This window comes from Anabrus simplex, chromosome 4 (genome assembly GCF_040414725.1).
Source record: "Anabrus simplex isolate iqAnaSimp1 chromosome 4, ASM4041472v1, whole genome shotgun sequence".
NCBI classification, from domain to species: Eukaryota; Metazoa; Arthropoda; class Insecta; order Orthoptera; family Tettigoniidae; genus Anabrus; species Anabrus simplex.
Window position 1 is genome coordinate 392751675 of NC_090268.1, and position 24078 is coordinate 392775752.

Sequence of the window (24078 nt, forward strand, 5' to 3'; positions counted from 1 at the left end):
TTGTGGGAAAGTACCATTTCATTCCTCTGTTCGACACCCGATGCAAAGAAAAGTTCTAATTGACTCCATCAGTACGCTGCATGTGCTTGTCACAACTGTGAATGAACCTCAGTTGGTCAATTTGTATCCGTTTCTCCTGCTCCTGTGAATAACGTGTCTCTTTACCGGTTGTGGTGTTAGCGTCGTAGTTGTTTGCCACGATAACTGGACTGTTATATTTCTATGTAGTTACTGATACGCTATATGAAGAGGTAGATCTGAAGTCAAAATACCGCCGAGCCTTCATGTTAAGGTCAACTCCTTTCAATATGTCGCAGTCATCATATCATTTAAGAAAAGGTTAGGAAAGCAACAGATAGGGAATCTGCCACCTCGGTGACTGCCCTAAATGCAGATCAGAATTGATTGATTGATTGATTGATTGATTGATTGATTGATTGATTGATTGATTGATTGATTGATTGATTGATTGATTGATTGATTGATTGATTGATTGATTGATTGATTGATTGATTGATTGATTGATTGATTGATTGATTGATTGATTGATTGATTGATTGATTGATTGATTGATTGATTGATTGATTGATTGATTGAACATCAGTACTACTTTTAACAGCCAGTCAGACCCTGCTGATTCTGTCAGTCCTTATTGTACCACTGGCCTGTATATTTTTGTGTCATTCTTCAAGAAGGTGTAGTGATGGAGAAAATGTTGAAATAGATTATGTATGGGAAAACTGCGGAGAATAAGAATAACGCTGTTTTCAGGGTAAAGGACTGTCTTGCAAGAATCGGCGGTTTCAGAGATGTTTTCCAATACTTTGCTGTGTCTAGGTATTCGTCTCTCTCAAATGACCGCAGATTTGCTCGTTTTAACAAGGAGTAATACAAATAAAGGACAGAATAAATATATCGCATGTATGCATCCATTTTAAATAAAAGGTCTCATGCTACTTTTGTGTTGAGGAATACATCTACTATTTGAGAATGTTCGATTGCCCTTAACGCTGCTCTGACAAAAAAATGAACTTATGTTACTTATGCATCCATCGATTCATACAGACCTATGTACATATTTCCCTCCAGTGACAAAATATATGCCAATGATACAGTACCAAAAATAAATTTATGCAGCATTTGTGCCCAGTTAAGGATACTTTCGGACTACAATCAGAAATCTTACAATTGTACTTCTTCTTTTCAGAGTGGCCATAAAGTACATTAAACAAGCCCAGAACAGAATAATGCAGAGGTCACCAGACGCTCAAAAGGATATGAGTGTGCTGGAGACTCTTCTCATCAAGAATGAAGACCCTATGATCGCGTGCGTTATGGCACTCGATATGATGCTTGGCGGAGTAGACACGGTAAGACAGGATTGTGCAAATGATTTCTTCTTTTTCAAGATTTGACTAGTATTTATTCAAGTATAATAGTAAGTCCTGTAGTTCATGCAAATCATTGAGAGCCTTAGCCAGCCTAAGAGACTGCTGTGTACTCAGGTATTCTGAATATATTGATTTGTTTCGTGGTCAGTATCCTTAGTTTTATTACTCGGCAAGGTTCACATTTTCTTATATCAGACAACACTTCAGTCAGTCATTGACACTAAAAACAAAATAAATAAAATTTTCTGTCAATATGGGTTCGAAATGTTAGCAACCGGGCTGAGTGGCTCATACGGTCGAGACTAAGGATACTGACCACGAAACAAATCAATATATTCAGAATACCTGAGTATACAGCAGTCTCTTAGGCTGGCTAAGACTCTCAATGATTTGCATGAACTACAGGACTTACTATTATACTTGAATAAATACTAGTCAAATCTTAGAAAAAGAAATCATGGCCTCATGACTCCAACTAAGCAGGTGTCAACTACTTGCACCAGAAATCATTCTCGCTAACTACATGTCTGTTACTTCCAAATTATGAGTAAGATATCCTAAACCAACCCAGACTTCACTCCTGTACAAGAAATTAGTTCCGAATGTAAAGTACCCATTGTAAAGGAATCGTTTAATTCAGGAAAAGTTTTCCTGGCTCAGTCAAGTGGTATTTGAAGGTGCAGAAATACGTCGGCCTCGAGTCGGTGGATTTACATGCAGGTAAAAGAACTCCTCCGGGACTAAATTCTGGCACTACGGCGTCTTCGAAAACCGCGAAAATAGTTAGTGGGAGGTAAAGCAAATAGCATTATTATCTTCATCAGAGGCTGTTATGTCTTTCGGTGTTCAGTCTGCAAGATTTTATTAATGGATTATGCGAGCCTACGATACTCTATTTCCAACGTCCTCTGCGGCATCGTTTAGTAATTCACCTCTCATCCTTGCGTCATTAAAATCTGAGCCTAATCATCGTCGTCTTGGTTTACTTCTGTTTCTCTTACCCTCCATGGTCGAGTCTATTATTCTCCTATGTAACCCATCCTCCTCTATCTAGCTCACATGACTCCACCACCGAAGCCGGTTTATACGCACATCTTCGTCTCTTGAACTCATTACTACCTTAGCCCTTATCTCCTCGTTCTGAATGTCATCCTGCGATCGGTTCCAACAACTTGAACCAGAAATCATTCTCGCTAACTGCATGTCTGTTACTTTCATACTATGAGTAAGATATGCCGAGTCAACCCAGACATCACTCCCGTACAGGAAAGTGGTTACGAATAGAAAGTAATGCAAAGGAATCGTTTATTTCAGGAAAGGTTTCCCGAATTTTGAAGGAGAACAGGGATAGCGAACCTATGACACGACCTCTCTGCCACACCGCACAGCATACTACCATAGTTTGACGTTTTTAACATTACGCTTGAATAAAGTATATATAAATGAATTCTATGGGCATAGTTTTTTATTTTAATTAGTTAAAGCAAAAAACACACCTTATTCTTAAAATTTTCCTGCTTTTAAAAATATAATTTTCAGTGATATTTTCGAAATGAAATTATGAAACATTCATTTTAATGTATTTATGTGTAATGCAATATAATACCTAAAATGAAGTCAGACGAGGGGTTTTATAATGATATTATAGGTAAATAACCTGTGGCTCACTAAAGAGTAAAGTGTAATAAGCAAGACCTTAACTGACATGCTAGTCGGATAAGGTTTGCCATCCATGCTCTAGAAGAATACACATCCTCAGTAATCTGTAAATGAAGTCTTTTATTATTTTGTAACATAACATCAGATTATTCTGGATGAAATTAATACCAGTCACCGGGTTTTATAATACGGAAGTGAGTATTTATATAATGCCACTTTAACTGGAGAGAAAGAATCTAAAAGTGTGCAATAAAGTAAATAGTAAAAATATGTAAACTCTTTTCTGTTTCAGACAAGTCACTTAACTGCAAAAACAGTTCATTTTCTGTCAAGGCACCAAGACAAACAGGAGATTCTTTTTGAAGAACTTAAAAGAGTACTGCCGAGTAAAGATCAGCAAATCACGGCGAATAATTTAGAAGACATGAAGTACCTTAGAGCATGTCTTAAGGAAACATCGAGGTATTATTATTATTATTATTATTATTATTATTATTATTATTATTATTATTATTATTATTATTATTATTATTATTATTATTATTATTATTATTATTATTATTATTATACGGTTATTTCAATTTAGAATAGTGTAAGTTAAATACAAATGCGTGATACATATACTATTTATTTATTTATTTATTTATTTATTTATTTATTTATTTATTTATTTATTTATTTATTTATTTATTTATTTACTTATTTATTAACATACGTACCCGTTCTTCGCACGGGAATTGGAAATAGTTTCCTTCATGAACTTATGCGAAGTTACATCCCTGTATTCAAACGTTTAATACGGCATGTTAAAACTGATATTTTTCAACAAAAGCAGGTGAAAGTAGTCTAACGTGAAGTACGACAAACCTCAATAAAGTGGAGACAGGATGAGGATGATCGCAGAGTTTAATGAACAATACAGTTCCTGGTCTGAAGTTTCGCGTAATTCTCCATACTTCTCGGTTATATACTGTTGTTCATCTGAAACCGGGAGTAGCGCTGTGGTTGAACACACATGAAACCAATCGTCGACGAAACCCTCACTTTCTATCCAAAAGAGTAAAATGGCTTTTTTCCTAAACCCTGTAACCCACCTCCTTGTGGCTTGGCAGCATGTTGAATTCCATTAAGTTTGGTTGTGTGTATTTTGTGGGAGTGCAAAATCACGGCTTAGGTTTCGTATAAAGCGCCTTTCACTTCAGGGATTAAAAATAGTATGGAACCTAAAGCCGTACCAAGGACTGGTGGATTCTAAATACGAAGTTTGGTAGAAATATATCCAGTAGTTTTCAAGTTATAAGATCTCATACAAAGAATCAAACAAACAAAAAGACAAACAGACCTCAAACCCAAACTTATGCAGATGGTCTTTATTACACCTGATACGGATGACTGAACGAAAATTTCACCAATTTAGTCAATGTAAAGACACACGATCTTTACGATTTTATTTATAAAGATAAGGAATGTGCTCCACATACACCTTTTGAACTATGTCCACTGGACTTAGCCAGTAAAACCGTCCGTTAATATTAGCTCCCTTATTAATCATCCTATCGAAAAAGTGTACATGAGAAAAAAAAAATTAGAAATGAATTTTCGTCAAGGTTGGTCGATTCCCAACCAGGTTGGTTTGGCATATTTTGTGGGAGAGTAAAGTCATTGTTTCGGTCTCCTATAAAACCCCAGACCACTCCGGGACTTTGAAATGCTATCGACCTAAAACCCTACCTTTGGACAGGGGTATGCTAAATATGAAATATTTGCAGTAGTTTTGCAGTTATAAAAATATGCTTTACACGCACGCGTTTTTAGGCTAAGTCCACTCGCACACAGACCGAAAAAATGATCCCTTAATGATATCTCCCTTATTAACCCTCGTATCGAAATGATGCAAATGAGAAAAAGGACTTAAAATTTTATTTCCATTAAGGCAGATAGATTTCCACTAAGTTTAGTTGTGTATATTTTGTGGGAGTGCAAAATAACGGTACCGGTTTCGTATAAACCCCCAGTCAGTTCAGGAATTTAGAACCAATATTGGTCCTAAAACCTACCCAGGGACAGGTGGATTCTCAATATGACGTTCGATATAAATATATCCAGTAGTTTTCAAGTTATAGGATCTCAGATAAACAAACAGACAAACCGACATCAAAGACAAAATATATGCAGATGGTTATTATTACACCTGAAACGGATAACTGGACGAAAACTTCGCTATAAGGCTCAATGTACAGACACACGGTCGTTATGATTTTATTTATACAGATACGGAATCTGCTCCACGTACAACACCTTTTCGGCTATGTCCGCCGGACTTAGCCTGCAAAACCGACCTTTCATGATATCTCCCTTATTAATCCTCCTATCGAAAAAATTCACATGAGGAAAAAGTTTAGAAATGGAATTTTATCAAGGATGGTCTATTTCCAGTCAGGTACGTCTGGTATATATTGTGGGAGAGTAATATCTCTATTTCCGTTCCCTATAAACCCCCAGTCAATTTCGGGAATTTGGCATGGTATGTACCTAAAACCTACCTTCGGACAGGTGGATGCTAAATATGAAGTTTGGTCGAAATATCTCGAATAGTTTTCAAGTTATAAGAAATAAGCTTTGCACGCACCCGCTCTTAAGTCCGGTGGGACTTGTACTGAAAAAGGGTCCGTTGATGATATCTCCCTTATTAATCCTCGTATCGAAATTATGCACATGAGAAAAAAGTTTTGGAAATTGATATCCATCGGTTGTTTATATTTTGTGGGAGTGGAAAATCACGGTTTCGGTTTCGTATAAACTCGCTCACAATTCAGGGATTGATACAATATTGGCCCCAAACCTACCCAAGGACATGTGGATTCTAAATACGAAGTTTGGTAGAAAACTATTTAGTAGTTTTCAAATTATAAGAGCTCTGATAAACAAAGAGACAAACAGACAAAGAAACAAACAAACAAACAAACAAACAGACAGACAGACACCAAAGCTAGAAAATATGCAGATGATCATTATCACATCTGAAAAGGATAACTGAATGAAAATTTCGCCAAAATAGTCAATGTACAGACACAAGGTCGTTACGGTTTTAGTTATATAGATGTGGATACTTAAAAAAAACGTTGGAGCATCAGAATATAACATTAACATTTAGTAATATTTGAATGACCTGAATGATATAAATTCACAGCCATAACACATATCGCATAATGTAACAGGCTATTAGTGTAAAAAAATATATAGTTCTGCATTCATCTTGAATTACTATTACATATGCCTAATGTTGATGTACTATTGTATCTTACAGAATTGCACCCATAGCGCCAGTTCACTTCAGAGAAACGCCCGCGGACATTGTCATCGGCAACTACCTAATTCCGAAAGGGGTAAGTTCAAAAACATAGTCATTTCATACTTCCCATAGAATGTAGCCTTCTTACTGCAACACACATATATTGGGCCGTAGGAGAATATTGAATTTGTCACTTGATTCATGTTTTCCAAAGTTTTACGAAGCAACCCTATAATCTCCCAGTCAATGTCGGGCGATTTTTTTAACGCCAGAAAAAATTGCTGAATCTCCTTACTTGGAAGAGAAACCCATTTTACTTAAATACAGTTGCCACGCTCAGTGAGATTTTATCAACATTTCCTCTATCTATCGGAGGGGGGGGGGATATTGACCTCCTCTTAGGACTCATCCACTCGATCCTGTTAGCCTTAACGGGAATTCGGCTTACTTTCAAACATCCGACTTTTGGCAGAACAGAATTGTCTTGAAGAATGGAGACACAACCGGTTATCTAGGGTCTTTCCTACGTAACGATATCTATCTGAGTAGGGAATCAGACGTAGGAATCACCACAACAAGAATGCGATGGAGGGAGGTCATACATACCCTTTGGAAAAGACAAATCTCAATGCGTATTAAGTCCTAGTTTTATGAGATAGTGGTAAGATTAGTTTCAATTGACAGCACCAAGTGTTGGGACACCTAGAAAGGAGCTGGATATTTTTCATACCGTGGAAATGAGTACGTTACGCAAGACAATGGAAATTTCTCTACGTGGCCATGTTTGCAGCACTACAATAGGATGTCGGATCGAGGTGGCACTAGTTCACAAGAAATGTACGTGAGTGAAGACTTGATTGGAATGTACATGTCGTAAGAAAAGCAACTGACACTGCCACCAACAGTGCATACCACCTTTACGTTGATGAATGAAGACCTCGTGTACAACCACCGTTGATGTAGTTGGACACCGTTAATACTGACATGAGGCACCCAAGTACAGTATATCGATGGCTTACTTCTGAAACCTCGTATCTCCCAATGCACTTCCTATCCATTTTCTTCCTTAAGACTGGTCACGCCTCCCAGCCACATACGGATGTACAATCCATCAGAACATTTTTCGTTGTGTTCATTTTCCTATGGTCAGGTGTAAAGGAAAATGAACTTTAAATACATCAAACTGTAGGAGTGCTTAAATTCGCCTTGAAAACAACATCCCTACAATACTTTATGGTGAGGTCCATTTTCCTTAACACGTTAGCATAGGAAAATGAACTCTACCAAAAAGGTTCTGATGGATTGCATATAAATATGTGGCTGGGAGGCGTGACCATTGTTAACGAATATAGTGGGTAAGAAGAACATTGTAACATACGAGGTTTTAGAAGTAAGCCGACGATATCCTCAGATAATGTGGCTGGTGGAAGATCCATATAGTGGATCTAGTACCAACACTATAAATTTCAAAATTAAAAAAGTCTTCATTCCATTTTCTTTTTCTGTACGTCGCTAGCATCACATCTCAAATGCTATTTCTCAGACATTCTGATGGTCCATGTTTCCAGGACGTATTGTACAATTTGATTTATGTCACACCGATACAGATAGGTTTTATGGCGATGATGGGATAGAAAAGGTCTAGGAATGGGAAGGAAGCGGCCGTGGACTTAATTAAGGTACAGCCCCAGCATGTTCCTGGTGTGAAATTGGGAAACCCCCGGAAACCCATCTTCAGGGCTGCCGACAGTGGGGTTCGAACACACTGTCTCCCGAATGCAAGCTCACAGCCGCGCGCCCCTAACTGCACGGCTAACTCTACCGGTAAGCCTACGTTTAATAGGATGCAGCTCGATTGCAAAGATCGGAGAGTATGCGATTCTATGAAGCTGTTGCTAGAGCAGAGGAGGCTGTGAATGTGTTCAAATAAGAGTTCCCAAAGTAAATTTGAAGTGCGAATTTAGGTCAGAATGGGTGGTTAGAAAGTGAGGATTGAAAGTATGATTTGCTGCGGCTTGTTAGCCAGCTAGAACTAAGGGTGGGTTGTAAGGGTGAATATTTAGTAACGAAATAGTGACAAAGCGATTCAAAAAAGGGACTGGATAGGTTATGGTGGTGGATGAATGATCCTGACAGGGGCAATGAATTCCGGTTGATTCTGAGGAGGTGCAGGGCGGCATCAGCAGCGGCGAGAATACGCTGCGGGATCGCCTCCACAGGAATGGCGGTGGTAGGATCGGATGGGGGGATGCGTGTTGGTATATCTAGGTGTGGAGTGGTCTTGACGGTGCACTAAATGTTGGCATGATTATCGAAGATGAGTCAGCGCTCTCGACGGATGGCTTGTAAAGGTGGGGGCGAGATGATTCCACTTTATGGTGATATCTGTCTGTGGAGACTCCGTCGCCTACTACTATTACTATTACTAAAAGGTTTTCATTCCTCCCTTGAAGGGGAAGGCGGGCCTCCTAAATGGTGATGTCTCTCAGGCCAGGAGATTTGTTACAGTGAAAGAGATGTCCGGAGAAGTTGAGAGGGTTGTCGGCCACACTAGGAATTTTCCCGGCATTCACCTTAGTGCAGGAGAATGGAAAGCCACGGAAAACTGTTCTCAGAACAGCCGACGGTGGGGGCCAGCCCCTCTCTGTCTCCCGAATGCAGCGGCGTACAACCACGGTAAGGCCGTGGTCATCCCTACTCTATTCGGTTGGCCATTCAGAGTGCAGAGCTGCCGGATCAGGGACCAGCCGCGGCCAGCCGAAGGCCGAATCACACTCTGCATCCGCCAAACTGGTCCGACACACCATGGCGGTGTTACCACCTTAAGGAAAGAAGTTCAGTTCACTATAATCTAATGTAGTAGGAACCGCAGCATGCTTTATTGCTTAGTTTTAAAAATAAAGAGGTATCAACACAGGCTTGTCAAAAAGGGGACATTTGGAGATGAACGGGTCGAACGAGTCAGGAATGGAATGAGTACAGCTCCTATCTAGCGACGAGGATAGGAATCGTGACGGCTGCCACAGCCTATTGCACACCTCTGGGGCAATGGTTAATGACTGACAGATGAAACGAAACCATGTTGGAGAGTGTTGCCGGAACGAAAGATGACAGAGAAAATCGGAGTGCCCGGACAAAATCCTGTCTCATGCCAGGTCTGTCCAACCGAAATCTCACATGAAGTGGCCGGCATTTGAACCACGGAACCCAGCTGTGAGAGCCGGCGCGTTCTCGCCGGTGCCACGGACACTTATTGGTAATTTGGAGATAAGAAACTTAAAACATAATTCTTGGTTCTTAAAAACTATTAACACATTTTATTAGGAATTTTAATTTATTTTATGCAAAAAACAAATTGTCAACTATTTCAATAGTTTACATTTTTCTCGAAGAGTCCGAAAATTTCTTCTGTAGGAAATATACGTGTACATTACGAGAGATTCCGAAAATTGCTCAACGTTTTTCATATATTTTGCCTCACAGACTGATGTCATCATGGGACACAGGGTACTCTCCAATCTTGAAGAAAATTTCCCAGAGCCGGAGAAGTTCATCCCTGAGAGATGGCTCAAGGATAGTGATCAGCTTAAGAAAGCGCATCCATTCGTCGTATTGCCTTTCGGATTTGGACCTAGAATGTGTATTGGAAAGCGGTTCGCTGAGCTGGAGATTGAGACACTAATCGCAAACGTAAGTACCTCCATATTTTTTATGTCAGAATTTAGAAGAACATTGCTTATAGTATTTGTGAACTTGAATTATCAAAACAGTCACTCGAGCTCAAATTATGTCATCATTTTCATTTATCCTTCATCCGCATTTTGTCGACTTTTCCCAGGTGACAGATTTATTATCAATTATTTACCCAGATTTTCCTTAAATGAGTTGAAAGGATTTTATCAAATATTTTTTTTTAATTTATCCTAATTTTTCCTCTTGATTTCAACTTTGTCTTTCCTACTTTTGAAAACTTCATTCAGATATTTTTGTTTAAGAATATCATTTCATGGCATCTCTCCACTGACCGCTAGGAACATACCATTTAGGCCACCAGGTCATCTTCATACTCCCAAGTCTTCCCAACCCAAGGATTGTAACATTTTCGTAATGCTACTCGTTTGTCGAAAAGCAAACAAAACAAATCGTGCTGCTTCCTTTTGGATCTCTTCCGGTTATCAAAAGAAGTAAAACTCGAGAGGAGCCCAAAATCTGGTACCATACTCAAACTGGGTTTTTACTGGAAATGTATACTCTCCTTTACATCCTTACTAGAGTACCGGTCAAAAGTTTAAGACCACGTGAAGGAATCACGAAATGTAATCTGTAAACTAAAATTGTGCCACTAGACATCTTCAATTTTTCTTCTGAGCTCTTGCAGCTCCGTTGCCGGGACAAAACCTCCTATGTGATAATATTTTTGGAGATATACTGACCCGCAGCACATACATTATAAAGAGCGAGAGTACCTTGACAAAACTCACACAATATTGGAGCTTAGAAGACAGAACCTTACCGGCCAAAGTTCTAAGCTAAAATATTTCTCATAGGAGGTTTTGTCCCGGCAGCGACGATATGTTGCATGATTTCACTGAGTTAGTCCAAGTACTGTAGAAGTTATGAATCTTTATCCCTTGGAAGGTCACATCAAAAAATCAAAAATTTTGGTAATATAATGTTCTGTATCCTCCAATTGGTTGCAAGTATCACCACCAAGATTTTTTTGTAGACTTAGCAATAGTTAATTTTAGTATAAATATATAAATTTACAAAATATGTGTCACGTTTTAATGAGTATAATTTTTTCAAAGCAGCGCCAAGATGGTTGATTTTTCTTTGTCTTTCTCATGTATGGCCCAATATCTTGGGGCGAGATATCGGCGTAAGACTTATCCGCCCTGATAGTTTCATTTGTACTCCGCAGATGGCATCCAAGAATACATTTCTTATGCCGATAGCTCATAAACACACGAAATCAGTGCCGCATATTTTGTTGTTGTTGGAATTTTCACATTTATAATAAAATGACGCCCACCTATTGCTAAGTCTATAAAATAATCTTTGTGGTCATGCTTGTAACGAGTTAGAATATAGAGTACATCATATTTACAAAAATTTTGACTCTCTAATGTGACCTTCCAACAGTTAAAACCGTATAACTTCAAAAATACTTGGCGTAATTCAGTGGAATCAGGTGACGTATATAATATTAGATGCGGTAGCTCAGGAAAATTTACAGAGATCTAGTAGCACAATTTTAGGTTCTAGATGGCCTTCCATTACTTTTTATGTGGTCCTATGTGGTACTGTACAACCGGAGCCCCTAAATATCTCACAACGACATGGATAAATCTCTAACCCTTGTTTACTATCTTGTTTATATGATTACTGCAACGGCGCTATTTCCTTACATAAAACCTAACACTTACGCCAGCCCACATGATGTGCATGCCCCCCATCACCACAGTACTTGGAAGTGAGGACAATTTTCCTCTTGGCATAATAATTTCGTGTGGCTATTTCTAGCCGAGTGAAGCCCTTGTAAGGCAGACCCTCCGATGAGGGTGGGCGGCATCTGCCATGTGTAGGTAACTGCGTGTTATTGTGGTGGAGGATAGTGTTATGTGTGGTGTGTGAGTTGCAGGGATGTTGGGGACAGCACAAACACCCAGCCCCCGGGCAATTAGAATTAACCAATGAAGGTTAAAATCCGGACCTGGCCGGGAATCGAACCCGGGAACCTATGAACCGAAGGCTAGTGCTCTGACCATTCAGCTAACGAGTCGGACGTCCTCTTGGTGAAACTTACAATCTAACTTTTCACTCCGTTTATTAGCATTCCGCTGTCTACTGATCGTCTAAAAATTTCATCCAGGTGTTTTTGTCATTGCTTACAATTCTTCAATTTATATATTACTCATACAATATAATATCACTCCCCAAAGTTGTCATCTGTGATTCCAGTTCATTGATGATGTAATTTATATATCGACGGTGCGCGAGCAATAACTCGTATCCCACAATACTTTTCCGAACTATTATCCCTCTTAAGACTAGTCACGGCTCCCTCCCAGAACAATCTTCGCTGCGTTCATTTTCCTGTGATAATGTGTAAAGGAAAATGAACCTTAAATGCACTATACCGCAAGGGTGCATAAATAATTCACGAATACGAACATTCCTACAGTGCCTTGACTTACTTATTTCCTGTATCTCCTAACTGCAACAATGAATTTCCGCCACCGGAATCTGTTCTGCGCCATAGTCCTGACTCGATCGACGTCTTGCCTCCTTTCTCAATCCCTTTCACTATTACACTCCTCCTCCATGTATTCCTTGGTCTGCCTCTTCTACTGCTTCCTTCTGGATTCCAGTCTAGGGCTTGTCTTGCTATGTTGTCTCTATCTCGTCGCAATACATGTCCAATCCAATTTCATTTCCTACGACGCATCTCAATGTGAGTGGGTATTTGATGGGTTCTTCTCCACGTCTCTTCATTGGAGATAACTTGTGGCCACCATATCCTCAGGATATTACTCAAAATTCTGTTCACAAATTTTTGGAGTCTGTTTGGAGTCTGCTAATCAGTTGTTTGTTAGTCTTCCAAATTTCACACCCATAGAGCAGTAATAGGTTGACATTTGTATTGAAGAAGAGTAGTTTGGTATAGGTGTTAAGTTTCTGGTATAGGTGTAAAGTTCCCTTGATTACCAGATTGGTGTCAGTATTGCAAATGCTCCTTTAGCCTTATTTATTCTATTTCCTATATCCTCTATAGTTCCTCCCGCAGTAGATCTCTACATTACAGTACAATAAGTTTAATTTTCCTTTACTTACTGGCATAGGTAAATGAAGGCTATGAATATTTATCTGATGGACTGCATATCCGTGTATGGCTGGGAAGCGTGACAATTCTTCAGGAAAATAATGGATAGGAAGAGCATTGCGGAATACAAGCTATTGCTCGGGCACCGTCGACATGTAAGGAAACATACTGCTCCCCCGAGTCGTTAAAGCTTCACCTGCTGAAATTATCCGAGTTTTGTTTTCAAGATATGTAGGCATCCATTCAAAAGCACAATCTCCATAATTCCTAAAAGTAAATATTATCAATAGAGACAAGCATATTATTACCATATTAAAAGATATGAAATATTGAACTTAGTGGCCAAAATATTCGAAAAATATAATTCATTAGCTACGTCAATATACACATACGAACAAACTCAATACAGGCCTATTCCAACGGTTATTCATTTTTATTTAAGTAAAATTTTTGGAAGACCATTTAATATTTTTCAGTTGATATCTAATTATATTAGATCCTATTTATATTATGAACATAATGCTATATTATTTCGCTAATGTACAAACACTTTAAATAAAGTCTAAGGAATATCCATATTATCATTCTACTACACGAAAGAGAAAATACGAACATTTTGTGTGAATAATTTGAACAGTAATAAAATAAAAATTACTTGTTGGATGCTACAACTCCCGTGCTAGTCCTTTGCAGTGTAAAGGGTTGAACATGTAATACCTGATCACAATAATACAGATTCTGTGCCAATACGGCCGCCCTCACATAATCACTTATCATGATTGTTGTATTTCAGATTTTTCGAAATTTCCGTGTGGACCATGACGAAGATTTGAAGGAAGAAGTGCAGGGTTTGTCTTACATTGCAAATAAACTGAACTACAAACTTGAAGAGAGATCATAGTCTCATATCGCCGTTCCACCTGCGAAAAACGCTATGTGTCCTGCTTAGAACTTTGGTTGCTCTGTCGCCGTCTAAGGTTCAATATTGTGCGACGATGTTCAAATAGTTTTCGTTCTTAATGAAGTATGCATTGCAGATCAGTATTGTTCCAGCATAATAGGCGTCACATATCGGTTTTTGCAGACGCAACGATGATATGTCACTGATCCCCACCAAACGTTCTTGTGTAGAAGCATATGGAATTGTAAATATAAGTTCAATATGAGTGCAAATTTTATAAAAATAAATACAATGTGTTATCACAAGCTTGTAATTGATTTACATTCCTCTCATGAGAACATGATTTGAGAGGCATTGACACGGGAAAGGTAATAAGCCATAAAAAATGAATTTTACAGGAGAAGAAAAATAGTCATGTAAGCATTGTAAAGAAGTTGACATTGAAGAAATTGCACATAAAATAAAGGAGTTACCCATTTATCAGTTTAACACACCAAGTTATGATAATCACGTTTCAGGCACAAATTATGCGAAAAATCACTGCATAAGCGGTTTGTCAATTTACGTGTATGATTCAAGCACAAAATCACGATGAAACGCATGATATTTCTCATCCAAGAAATCCAGCATGGCCAATAAGTCGTTTTATTTCGGTATGCTGGCGGTTGGTTTCCTTCCAAGTGGTTGTAAGGATCGCGTGATAGGACCGCCCTCATTTGAGGATATTGTGCTCCTTCCACGGTTCTAACTATGAATTATTACCTTATCTACATTGATAGAAACTCAGCCCTGAAAATCCTTATCTAGTTCACAGTTCTAATCTTAATGTGCTGATCATTTCAATACCTCTTACCTTCCATGGCGGTCACAACATTCCCTATGTGTCATCATTATTACATGAAGTGGTTGAAAATGGTTAGCATGATCATTTCCACAAATTCTTCCGGGACCATTATTGGACACACGTAACACCCATTTATAAACATAAGAATCTCGTATGGAAGTCATTTCAAGATGCTGGCAATAACGACATACCATTTTGAGTGGAATACGTTTCGGAGGCATTCTGGCAACCAAATATAACTATGAAGAACTATATCAGTTGTAAATAAAGTTTACAAACAGTTGACTGTCAACAAATGGCAAAATTCATACCTAACTAGCAAATGTACCCGTGCTTCGCTACGGTATTCTACGTTGTATACGGATATCGAAGTAAATTACTGTACATGAAGAGAATAATTATTTTTAAACTGCATGTCTCTTGGCGTTATCCGAGAAACAGCATAGGAAGGTAAGCAGACGTTGTTTCCAATGTAAAGTGCGAGTTGAGGAGTTGTGATGATAATGACAGGTCCACTTGTCTACCGCAATTCACTATCCGTAACATCAGTCACATTTTGATGGGTATTTTTTTTATAATCGGTGGCACCCTTGGAAGGGGGCACCTATTCCTAACGATAAAGAGAATCAGCTAAAAGAGTTTTGAAAAATGCACGCTCCCTTGCTGCCTGCTAGTCAAATCGAGAAGGGAATTATACAATACAATTGTACACAGGCGTTGGAGGAGGTCCCCATTCCTACTGCCAGTTAAAGTCGATGTGAGGAGAACTGATTACAACAGCAGACGCCCTCCAGCTGATATTCACTATTGATTTGTAAAGTATTAATTACAATGTCAGACACACCCTCTTCTAGATCGTTACAAATCGACTTCAATGAATAAACGTAGATCGACATACGGAAGTGTATGCATGTTCACCTATATTTACAGAATATCTGCTGCTAAACGGTGCATGATATCCTAAAGCGGATTGTACGGTAAGACACCTCTGGCCTCATATTTCCTCGTATCTCATCTATTTAAAGGTATGATTGAGCATAAACCTTGAATAGGGTGAAATATGTGTAAGATTTTCACACACTGAATTACTTTTCATACAGCTTCAAACATAGAATTTGGCTCACATATGGCTACTGGGTGGGCCAATATTCGTGTAGTTGATGATCCCGTCTTTCTTATAAGTGAATCAAACCATCAATTACACGTGTACAAAGTGAATTTAGGTAAATCCAGAAATACAGCCAAATTTAACGTACAAAAAAGCTATAATTTTGCCAAATTTCAATTTTCTAACTTGTCTGGGAGATTGTGCCGCCATCTTCATATGGAGGAGGGGGTTAAAAATGAGGACTTTCAGGAAACTTTTAAGCCCATGAAACCTATAAGTTTTTGTTCTGGATAAATATAACCGACTGTGTTCTTAAGCAGATTTGAAACTCCCAGCGTGCCCCCCTCAGAGAATTATGAGAATTTTAGATTTTTCTAGGGATCCCGAAGTCATCAGCTTGTCTGGTACCAAGTTTTAAGTTTCTAAGATGCCTTGAATGGTCTCATTAAATCACGTCTGTTTTCGTTTTAATGTCTTAATTTATATATATGTAGTACAGTATATATAGATCGCTTCAAACTGACTTCCATTCATTAATACAGATTATATTTCACCCGCTTCTCTAGTGGTTCTAGGGGCGTCTTACTCCCAAAGTATGTTTTCCAGGTAGTAAGTCATACTTGAAAGTCACACTGGAACGTACACACGTCCACTATCTCGGTCATTTTTGACAATTTATTTTCTAGCCTTCTCACCCCTATGCCGAAGGGGGCTGAAGTTGGACTTTAAAAATCCGGAATGTTACTATTCATCTCAACGACCCGGAAAACTATGGACTCGGCAGTATATTCGATTATTTCTATATCACACTTCCCCCCTCCCCCACCCTAAATGGGGCTAAACATTGATTTTTAAAAAATCGCGCACTCGTCGCCATAAGACCTGTCTGTGTCGGTGCGACATAAAGCAACTAGAAAAAAAATCGGGTGTGTTAGTATTCATCTCGGCGACACTATTTTCGATTATTTTTAAGTTCAATCCCCTCGCCCCCACCACAAAGGGGGATGAACTTGGACTTATAAAATATCCGGAGTCTCATTATTCATCTCAGAGACCCCGACAACTATGGAGTCGACACTATTTTTGATTATTTTTATATACCACTCTCCCATCGTCCTCCCATCACGAAGAGGGCTGAACTCGGACTTTATAAAAAATTCCGGAGTGCCGCTATTCGTCTCAGCGACCACGGAAAGTGTGCATTCGACACTACATTCGGTGATTTTTACAGTATATCCCCTAGACCCCCGCCCTTAAGCGTTCCTGGGGTGTCCTACCCCAAGTGGTTTGTCTCCTCGTACTAAAAATCCGAAGTGTACAATTCACCTCGGCGATTCCTAAAACTATGTATTCGACACTATTTTCGATTCATTTTATATATCACTCTCCCCTCACCCTCCACCCCAAATGGGGATGAACTTGGACTTATAAAATATCCGGTTTATCAATATTCATCTCAGCGACGCCGACAACTATGGATTCAAAATTATTTTTGATTATTTTTATGTATCACTCTCCCATCAAACCCCCCACCACGAAGGGAGCTGATCTGAGATTTAAAAAAATTCCAGAGTGTCACTATTCATCTCAGCGACCCCGAAAAGTATGGATTCGACACTACTTTCGATGAATTTTATATCTCAGCCTCCTCGCCCCGCCTGATCCTAAGTGTTCCTGGGGTGTATTACACCCACGTGGTTTGTCTCCTGGTACTAAAAATCTGTTGTGTCACTATTCATCGCAGCGACCCAGAAAACTATGGACTCGACACTATTTTCTATTATTGTTATATATTAGCCCCATCGCCCCCACCCTGAAGGGGGCTGAACTTGGACGTTAAAAAAGTGTCACTATTCATGTCTGCGAGCCCGAAAAGTATGGATTCGACACTACTTTCGATTATTTTTATATATCAGCCTCCTCGCCCCCTGACTCTAAGGCTTCCTGGGGTGTATTACCCCCACGTGGTTTGTCTCCTGATACTAAAAATCGGTTGTGTCACTATTCATGGCAGTGACCCCGAAAACTATGGATTCGACACTGTTTTCTATTATTTTTATATATTACCCCAAATCGCCCCCACCCCGAAGGGGGCTGAACTTGGACGTTAAAAAATTTCGGAGTGTAACTATTCATGTCTGCGAGCCAGAAAAGTATGGATTCGACACTATTTTCTATTATTTTTATATATTACCCTCCATCGCCCCCACCCCGAAGGGGGCTGAACTTGGAAATTAAAAAATTCCGGAGTGTCACTATTTATTTCAGCGAGCTCGAAAAGTATGAATTCGACACTACTTTCGATGATTTTAATATCTCACCCCCTCGCCCCGCTGCCCCTAAGGGTTCCTAGGCTGTCTTACCCCCTCGTGGTTTGTCTCGTGATACTAAAAATTCGGAGTGTACAGTACAATTCACCTCGGCGTCCCCAAAGCTATGTATTTGACACTATTTTCGTTTAATTATATATATCAATCGCCCCTCACTCTCCACCCCAGAGGGGGCTGAACATGGACTTTAAAAAATCCGGAGTGTCACTATTCATCTCGGCGACTCCGAAAAGTATGGATTCGACACTATTTTCGTTAATTTGTAATATCTGACCCCCTCGCCCCCCCCCACCCGTAAGGGTTCCTGGGCTGTCTTACCTCCACGTGGTTTGTCTCCTGATACTAAAAATCCCGCATGTACAATTCAACCTCGGCGACCCCGGAAAATATGTATTCGACACTATTTTCGTTTAATTTTATATACCACTCCCCCCTCGCTCCCCACCCCAGAGGGGGATGAACATGGACTTTAAAAAAAATCCGGAGTGTCACTATTCATCTGAGCGACCCCGAAAAGTATAGATTCGACACTATTTTCGTTAATTTGTATATCTGACCCCCTCACCCCCCTCGCCCCCCTCACCCGTAAGGGTTCCTGGGCTGTCTTATCCCCACGTGGTATGTCTCCTGACACTAAAAATTCGGAGTGTACAATTCAACCTCGGCGACCCCGAAAACTATGTATTCGACACTATTTTCGTTTAATTTTATATATCATCCCCCCTCGCCCCCTACCCAAAAGGGAGCTGAACTTTGACTTTTAAAAAATCGGGAATGTCACTATTTATCTCTGAGACCCCGCAAACTGTGGATTCGACACCTTTTTCAATTTTTTTACACCTTGCCCCCCTGACCCCCCACTCCTATGGGAGCTACGGGTGGCTTACCCCACAGTCCTCGTTTCCGGATAGTAAATCATAAGTGTACCAAATTTGGTTGAAATTGCTCGAGTGGTTTAGGAGGAGATGTGTCATTTACACACATACACACATACATTCATTTTTATATATAGTAAGATTCCACCAGAGCCCCGCGCTGACTTACTACCTTCTCCATGCCAAACATCGTGGGCTTAACATCTTAAATCAATCGTAAAATAAAATCTACTCTACCACTTGTCTTTTTACCTTTCACATGTCATTGGTATGAGAAAATAAAATTTTACTTACTACCTTTTGTTTGTCAACACGTCATTTTTGGTACGCCCATTTCATTACTAATGAAGAATTATATACCTGTTGGTTACAATTCCGTTTATTTGATTACACCTACGAAGATATTTCCTGATATTAACAGCACTTACGGCAGCTTCCATGAGGTACAAGCACTCCATCTACACTGCAATCGAAAGTGAGGGGACTTTTCCGCTGCTAAAATTTACAGCCTGACCTTTCACATCGTTTACCAGCATTGAAGCTCGATGTTTCTAGCTGTGCATGCACTCAAACTTCTTTTTACCCGGCGTCTAGCAAACAGTCGTTTTATGTGTGAGATTTTCGTTAATTACTTTCTTTACAGCAGCTGCTATAGTATATTACTTAACTGCTTGTGTGTTTGTCAAGTATCAAGGAAGGCAAACGAGAGGAAGATTGACTGATTGAAGAGATCCAAAAATAGACTTGTCTGTCAAATTATTAATGAGATAAAATCTTGAAAGGCAACTGTTGACAACAAATCAATGAAACTCTGGAAATTGACTGCACGTATCATTTATTGCTTTTACATACATATCTATCCCGCATTCTATAGTTTGAGTACTTAATGTTCAATTTTTCTTAATATCATACTCAATAGAAATACGTTCATGAAGCTGTTCCTGAGTTAGGCGAAAGTGATTTTTTAATTCTTCATTATTTCCACAATGCTTGACTCAAATGATGGAAATCACCATGAATTATACTCCCTCCAGTTTTGCGTATACAGAGTCTTCTTTTCTTTCTCTTTCTTCGTCTTCCAGGGCAGCGGTCAATAAACAAAAGTGTCCTTTTCAATTAATAGACCATCTTTAAACTGCTGTCTAACGTAGTTTAGCTTAGCTTTATTCGTGAAATTGCACAACATACAGTAGCTACGCATTGCTGAGTATGGCGTAGCATAACATAGCTTATCTTAGCTTTCTGTGTGTGGTAGCCTTTAATCGCCCTGATAATTTCTGGCATATACGGGAACTTTAGTTTGTTTTAATGTAGCATTTGAAAAATGCTAGTTACGATAGTATTTCTCTGAGCCGTGATTTTGTTTTCTTCATGTATCGTTTTTGAAATCTCTTCAGAATAACGAAGAATTTGATCGTAACGATTCCGACTCTGTATTAACATCAATTTGCAATGCATGACATGCATCAAAAGGTGAAAACTGGACGTTTCTGACAATATACAAGTAACTAGAGAACATGGCGAATCACTTACCAAACTACGAGCAATCTCAGCACTATATCCATCCGTGGCATTCAACTTACCTGAAAGAAGAAAAAATACATTGGTGTCCTCCTTTTGATATTTTTCACGGATCATATTTGTTAAGGTAAATGTTGTCATGCAATCCAGGAGACTTACCTAATAGTTAGAGAATGCATCCTTAAGTCTGGAAAATGTCCTATTGCTCAGGAAAAGCTACATTTCACACCCATAAAATTATGTTTGATTTCCTAATTAAATTTTTTATTATTAATTATAATATTCTGTCATATAAAAGAATATCAATATCAGCTCTCTGTAATTTTCTCTTCCAACCAACACCTGTGTTCTGGAACTGGGTTGGAGGAAGCAGATTACCTAGTAGGAAGGAGTATTTTTTGTGGACTGCAGAGGTGGTGGAGCGATGTTGCAAGTTTTAGATCGTTGCCTAGTTTGTAGCAACCGACTGTGGATGATAATCGTGGACGCTGCAGAGAAGTGTTACCGGTAAGTGAACCCTCTTCCGAAGACGCCGCCGATAACGAAGCACCCTCACACTTTGTGCGCATCATTCCTACGTTTGGTACGCTATTCCCAGTCAGACCGTCTGTTTGGCCTTCCTCAGTTTCCGTTAATAACTGAATGGTGCACGCCTCCCTTCATACCACTAAATGAGTATGGTTTACCTCAAGGTTCCATTTCTTCTACCACATTGTTTGATCCTTAGATAACCGGTATTTCAGAAAGTACCTACCGAGGGAATGGCTCCACGGACTGGGTCACGAAACTGCCGGCCTGCATTCGGGAGATAGTGGGTTCCAACCCTTCTCTTGGCATTCCTGAATATGGTTTTCCGTGGTTTCTCATTTTCACACCAGGCAAATGCTGGGGCTGTATCATGGTTAAGACCACGGTCACTTCCTCCCCACACCGTTTCCTTTCTTATCCCATCGCCGCCATATAAACCTATCTGTGTCGGAGCGACGTAAAGCAAAGTGAGAAAAAATAATAAGAATAAGAAACCACCAGTAGGAATTTGCGTATTTAAGCGATCTTACCTTTTGGATGAAACAAAGAGAATACTGACGACAGGCGACTTTAAAAACCTTACTAAATACTACAAGAAATGGCGACTCAAACTCAGCTCAGGAAAACCGGAATGCTCATGTTATCTAAATAAGTAGCTTCCCAACCGTCAATTGAAGTATGTTTCATTGGCAAGAGGCTTAAATGAATTCCACCCAAAGGTACTAGGTACTCTCAAAGAATCCTTGGATCAATGGGCCCACGGCTAGAAACTATACCAGGACAGCATTCATCATACATTGTGTAAATTTACTTGGGATGAACAGCTGCAAATCTTCACTGCTATGCTTTAGGTCTTATTTATAGCAAAATACTGTGCTCCTATGTGGCCAACAAGCCTACGTCCAACAGAATGTGACCATGCGCACTATTAGAGCTAGAATCAAATTCACAACTACTTTCTGATTCCCACAGCTAAGTCACCTTCCACGTTTCGACCTCAGAAGGCAGCTTGATCCGCTGCAGGAATACAAGAAGATACCACACAACGCTGACTTCCGTATTCATGAATGCATCACCAGTGCTATATATAACAGACTGAAATCCATCAATCAACAAGTGTATGGCGAACATTACATTACCACGGAAAACCACTTCGAGGTTGGCTGAGGCGGACGAGGACCTCTATTCAGTTGACCTCCCGAGGCTGAGTGGACTCCGTTCCAACCCGAGTACCACTTTTCTATTTATTTTAGCAGAGCCAGGAATCGAACCCAGGCCACCGAGCAGATAATCACATTAAGCACTACATGAAAGGGGAGAACTTATTTTGTATTTATTCTCCAAATAGTCAAAATAAATGCGCCTTGAACCCCAGATTATCTCAAATGAATGTCTGGAGGTCTTGTTATATTAATACAGATCATCAGCTTCTTCCTTTTGGTTGTGCCTGTACTTTGGGGCATACGAATTTCCAGCAGATCACTTTATCCAGAAAGTGTATTGCAAATAAAAATGTCATAATAATTTGAAGTATTCTTCAGTTTGGGTAAGTTCCTGAAGGGTTAGTGTTGTCATCCTCTGTTCAGAGGGCCCCGGGTTCGAGTCCTGACAGGGTGGGAGATTTTAACCTTACGTGGTTAATTGCCTTTGGTGTATGGTTGTATGTGATATACCCAACATATCCGCAACTCATACATCGTGCACAGCACGCAACACTACCCTCCGGAACAATAACACGCAGTTTTCTATACGCGGCAGACGCTGTCCACCCTCGCCGGAGTGTATGACTTATGAGGGCTGCCCCTGGCAACAGAAAGGCACGCAAAATTATTACTTCAATTAGTATTTGTAGCATTTCATTGGGCTTTATCTTTATGCGGTTTGGTCAGAAATGTACTCAGGTCTTTATACCGTTCGGACAACCCTGTAATTTTTTGATGTGCTGGAGAGAACGTCATTGATCAGTACAGAAATACAACTGACAATTCACCTGCCATAACGCGACCGGTATCATCTATTCTTGTGTTACTAACATGGCATATTGGATGTATAGTGGTCAGTTTTATGGTTAGTTAAAGCTGGTGCAATATTTGAAACAGAGCCGATCATCCTTTACCACTCAAGCGATGAACGCTTCTTTTTTGTAATTTAAACCTTCTACTACACGATAGAATTTCACTCAGTTAATTAACTTCAAACAATGGACTTCCTCCAGTTGTAACATGAAATGTATTAGACTAGGTGGCACTAACTACGCCGCAAATATAATGCGTATTCGGAAGTATATAATGTAAAATGACGAAATTTACATCAGGCTATTTATAAGGTAAACATAATTTCTGGTGCAGACTTGAAGGTATCGAAATGTAATAAATAGTGATATTTACATCAGATTTTCATAAGGTAAGCATAAGTTCTAGTGCACGACGTGAAGATAAAATATCTCCCCCAAAACAATAACTTAAATTACCAAAATCGCCTGTAACAAACGGCGACATGTACATCAGACAGTTCACAAGGTAAAAATAATTACTGGTGCACGACTTGGAGGTGCCAAATTCTTGTACCCTCTGCCTGGTAGTAAGTCGAGTGGGGTATTCAGCTCCACTCACAGCCATCACCCCCTGTGCATTACTTTTGTACGTCTAATAGATCTCTACATCTGACTCTTTATCACTCTTTAATGGAAAGCGATACACGTTTAAAACAATGACTTTGATATGATCACACTAAGGGTCGGTAGATGCAGAGTGGGTATCGGCCGATAAGTGGCCACGGCTGGTCCCTGGTCCAACAGCTCTGCACT

The 24078-nt window shown here is 39.6% G+C and overlaps 1 protein-coding gene across 1 annotated transcript in view; it reads left to right on the forward strand.

The window, feature by feature from the left end:
• Nucleotides 1-14371, forward strand: part of LOC136872028 (probable cytochrome P450 49a1) — a 29076-nt gene extending 14705 nt beyond the window's left edge. Inside the window, exons 8-12 of the mRNA XM_068227302.1 lie at nt 1208-1370; nt 3343-3512; nt 6358-6436; nt 9826-10032; nt 13959-14371. Coding sequence (XP_068083403.1) covers nt 1208-1370; nt 3343-3512; nt 6358-6436; nt 9826-10032; nt 13959-14066 — 727 coding nt within the window. The 3' untranslated portion in view covers nt 14067-14371. The remainder of the gene's footprint in view (nt 1-1207; nt 1371-3342; nt 3513-6357; nt 6437-9825; nt 10033-13958) is intronic.
• Nucleotides 14372-24078: the final 9707 nt, after the last annotated feature.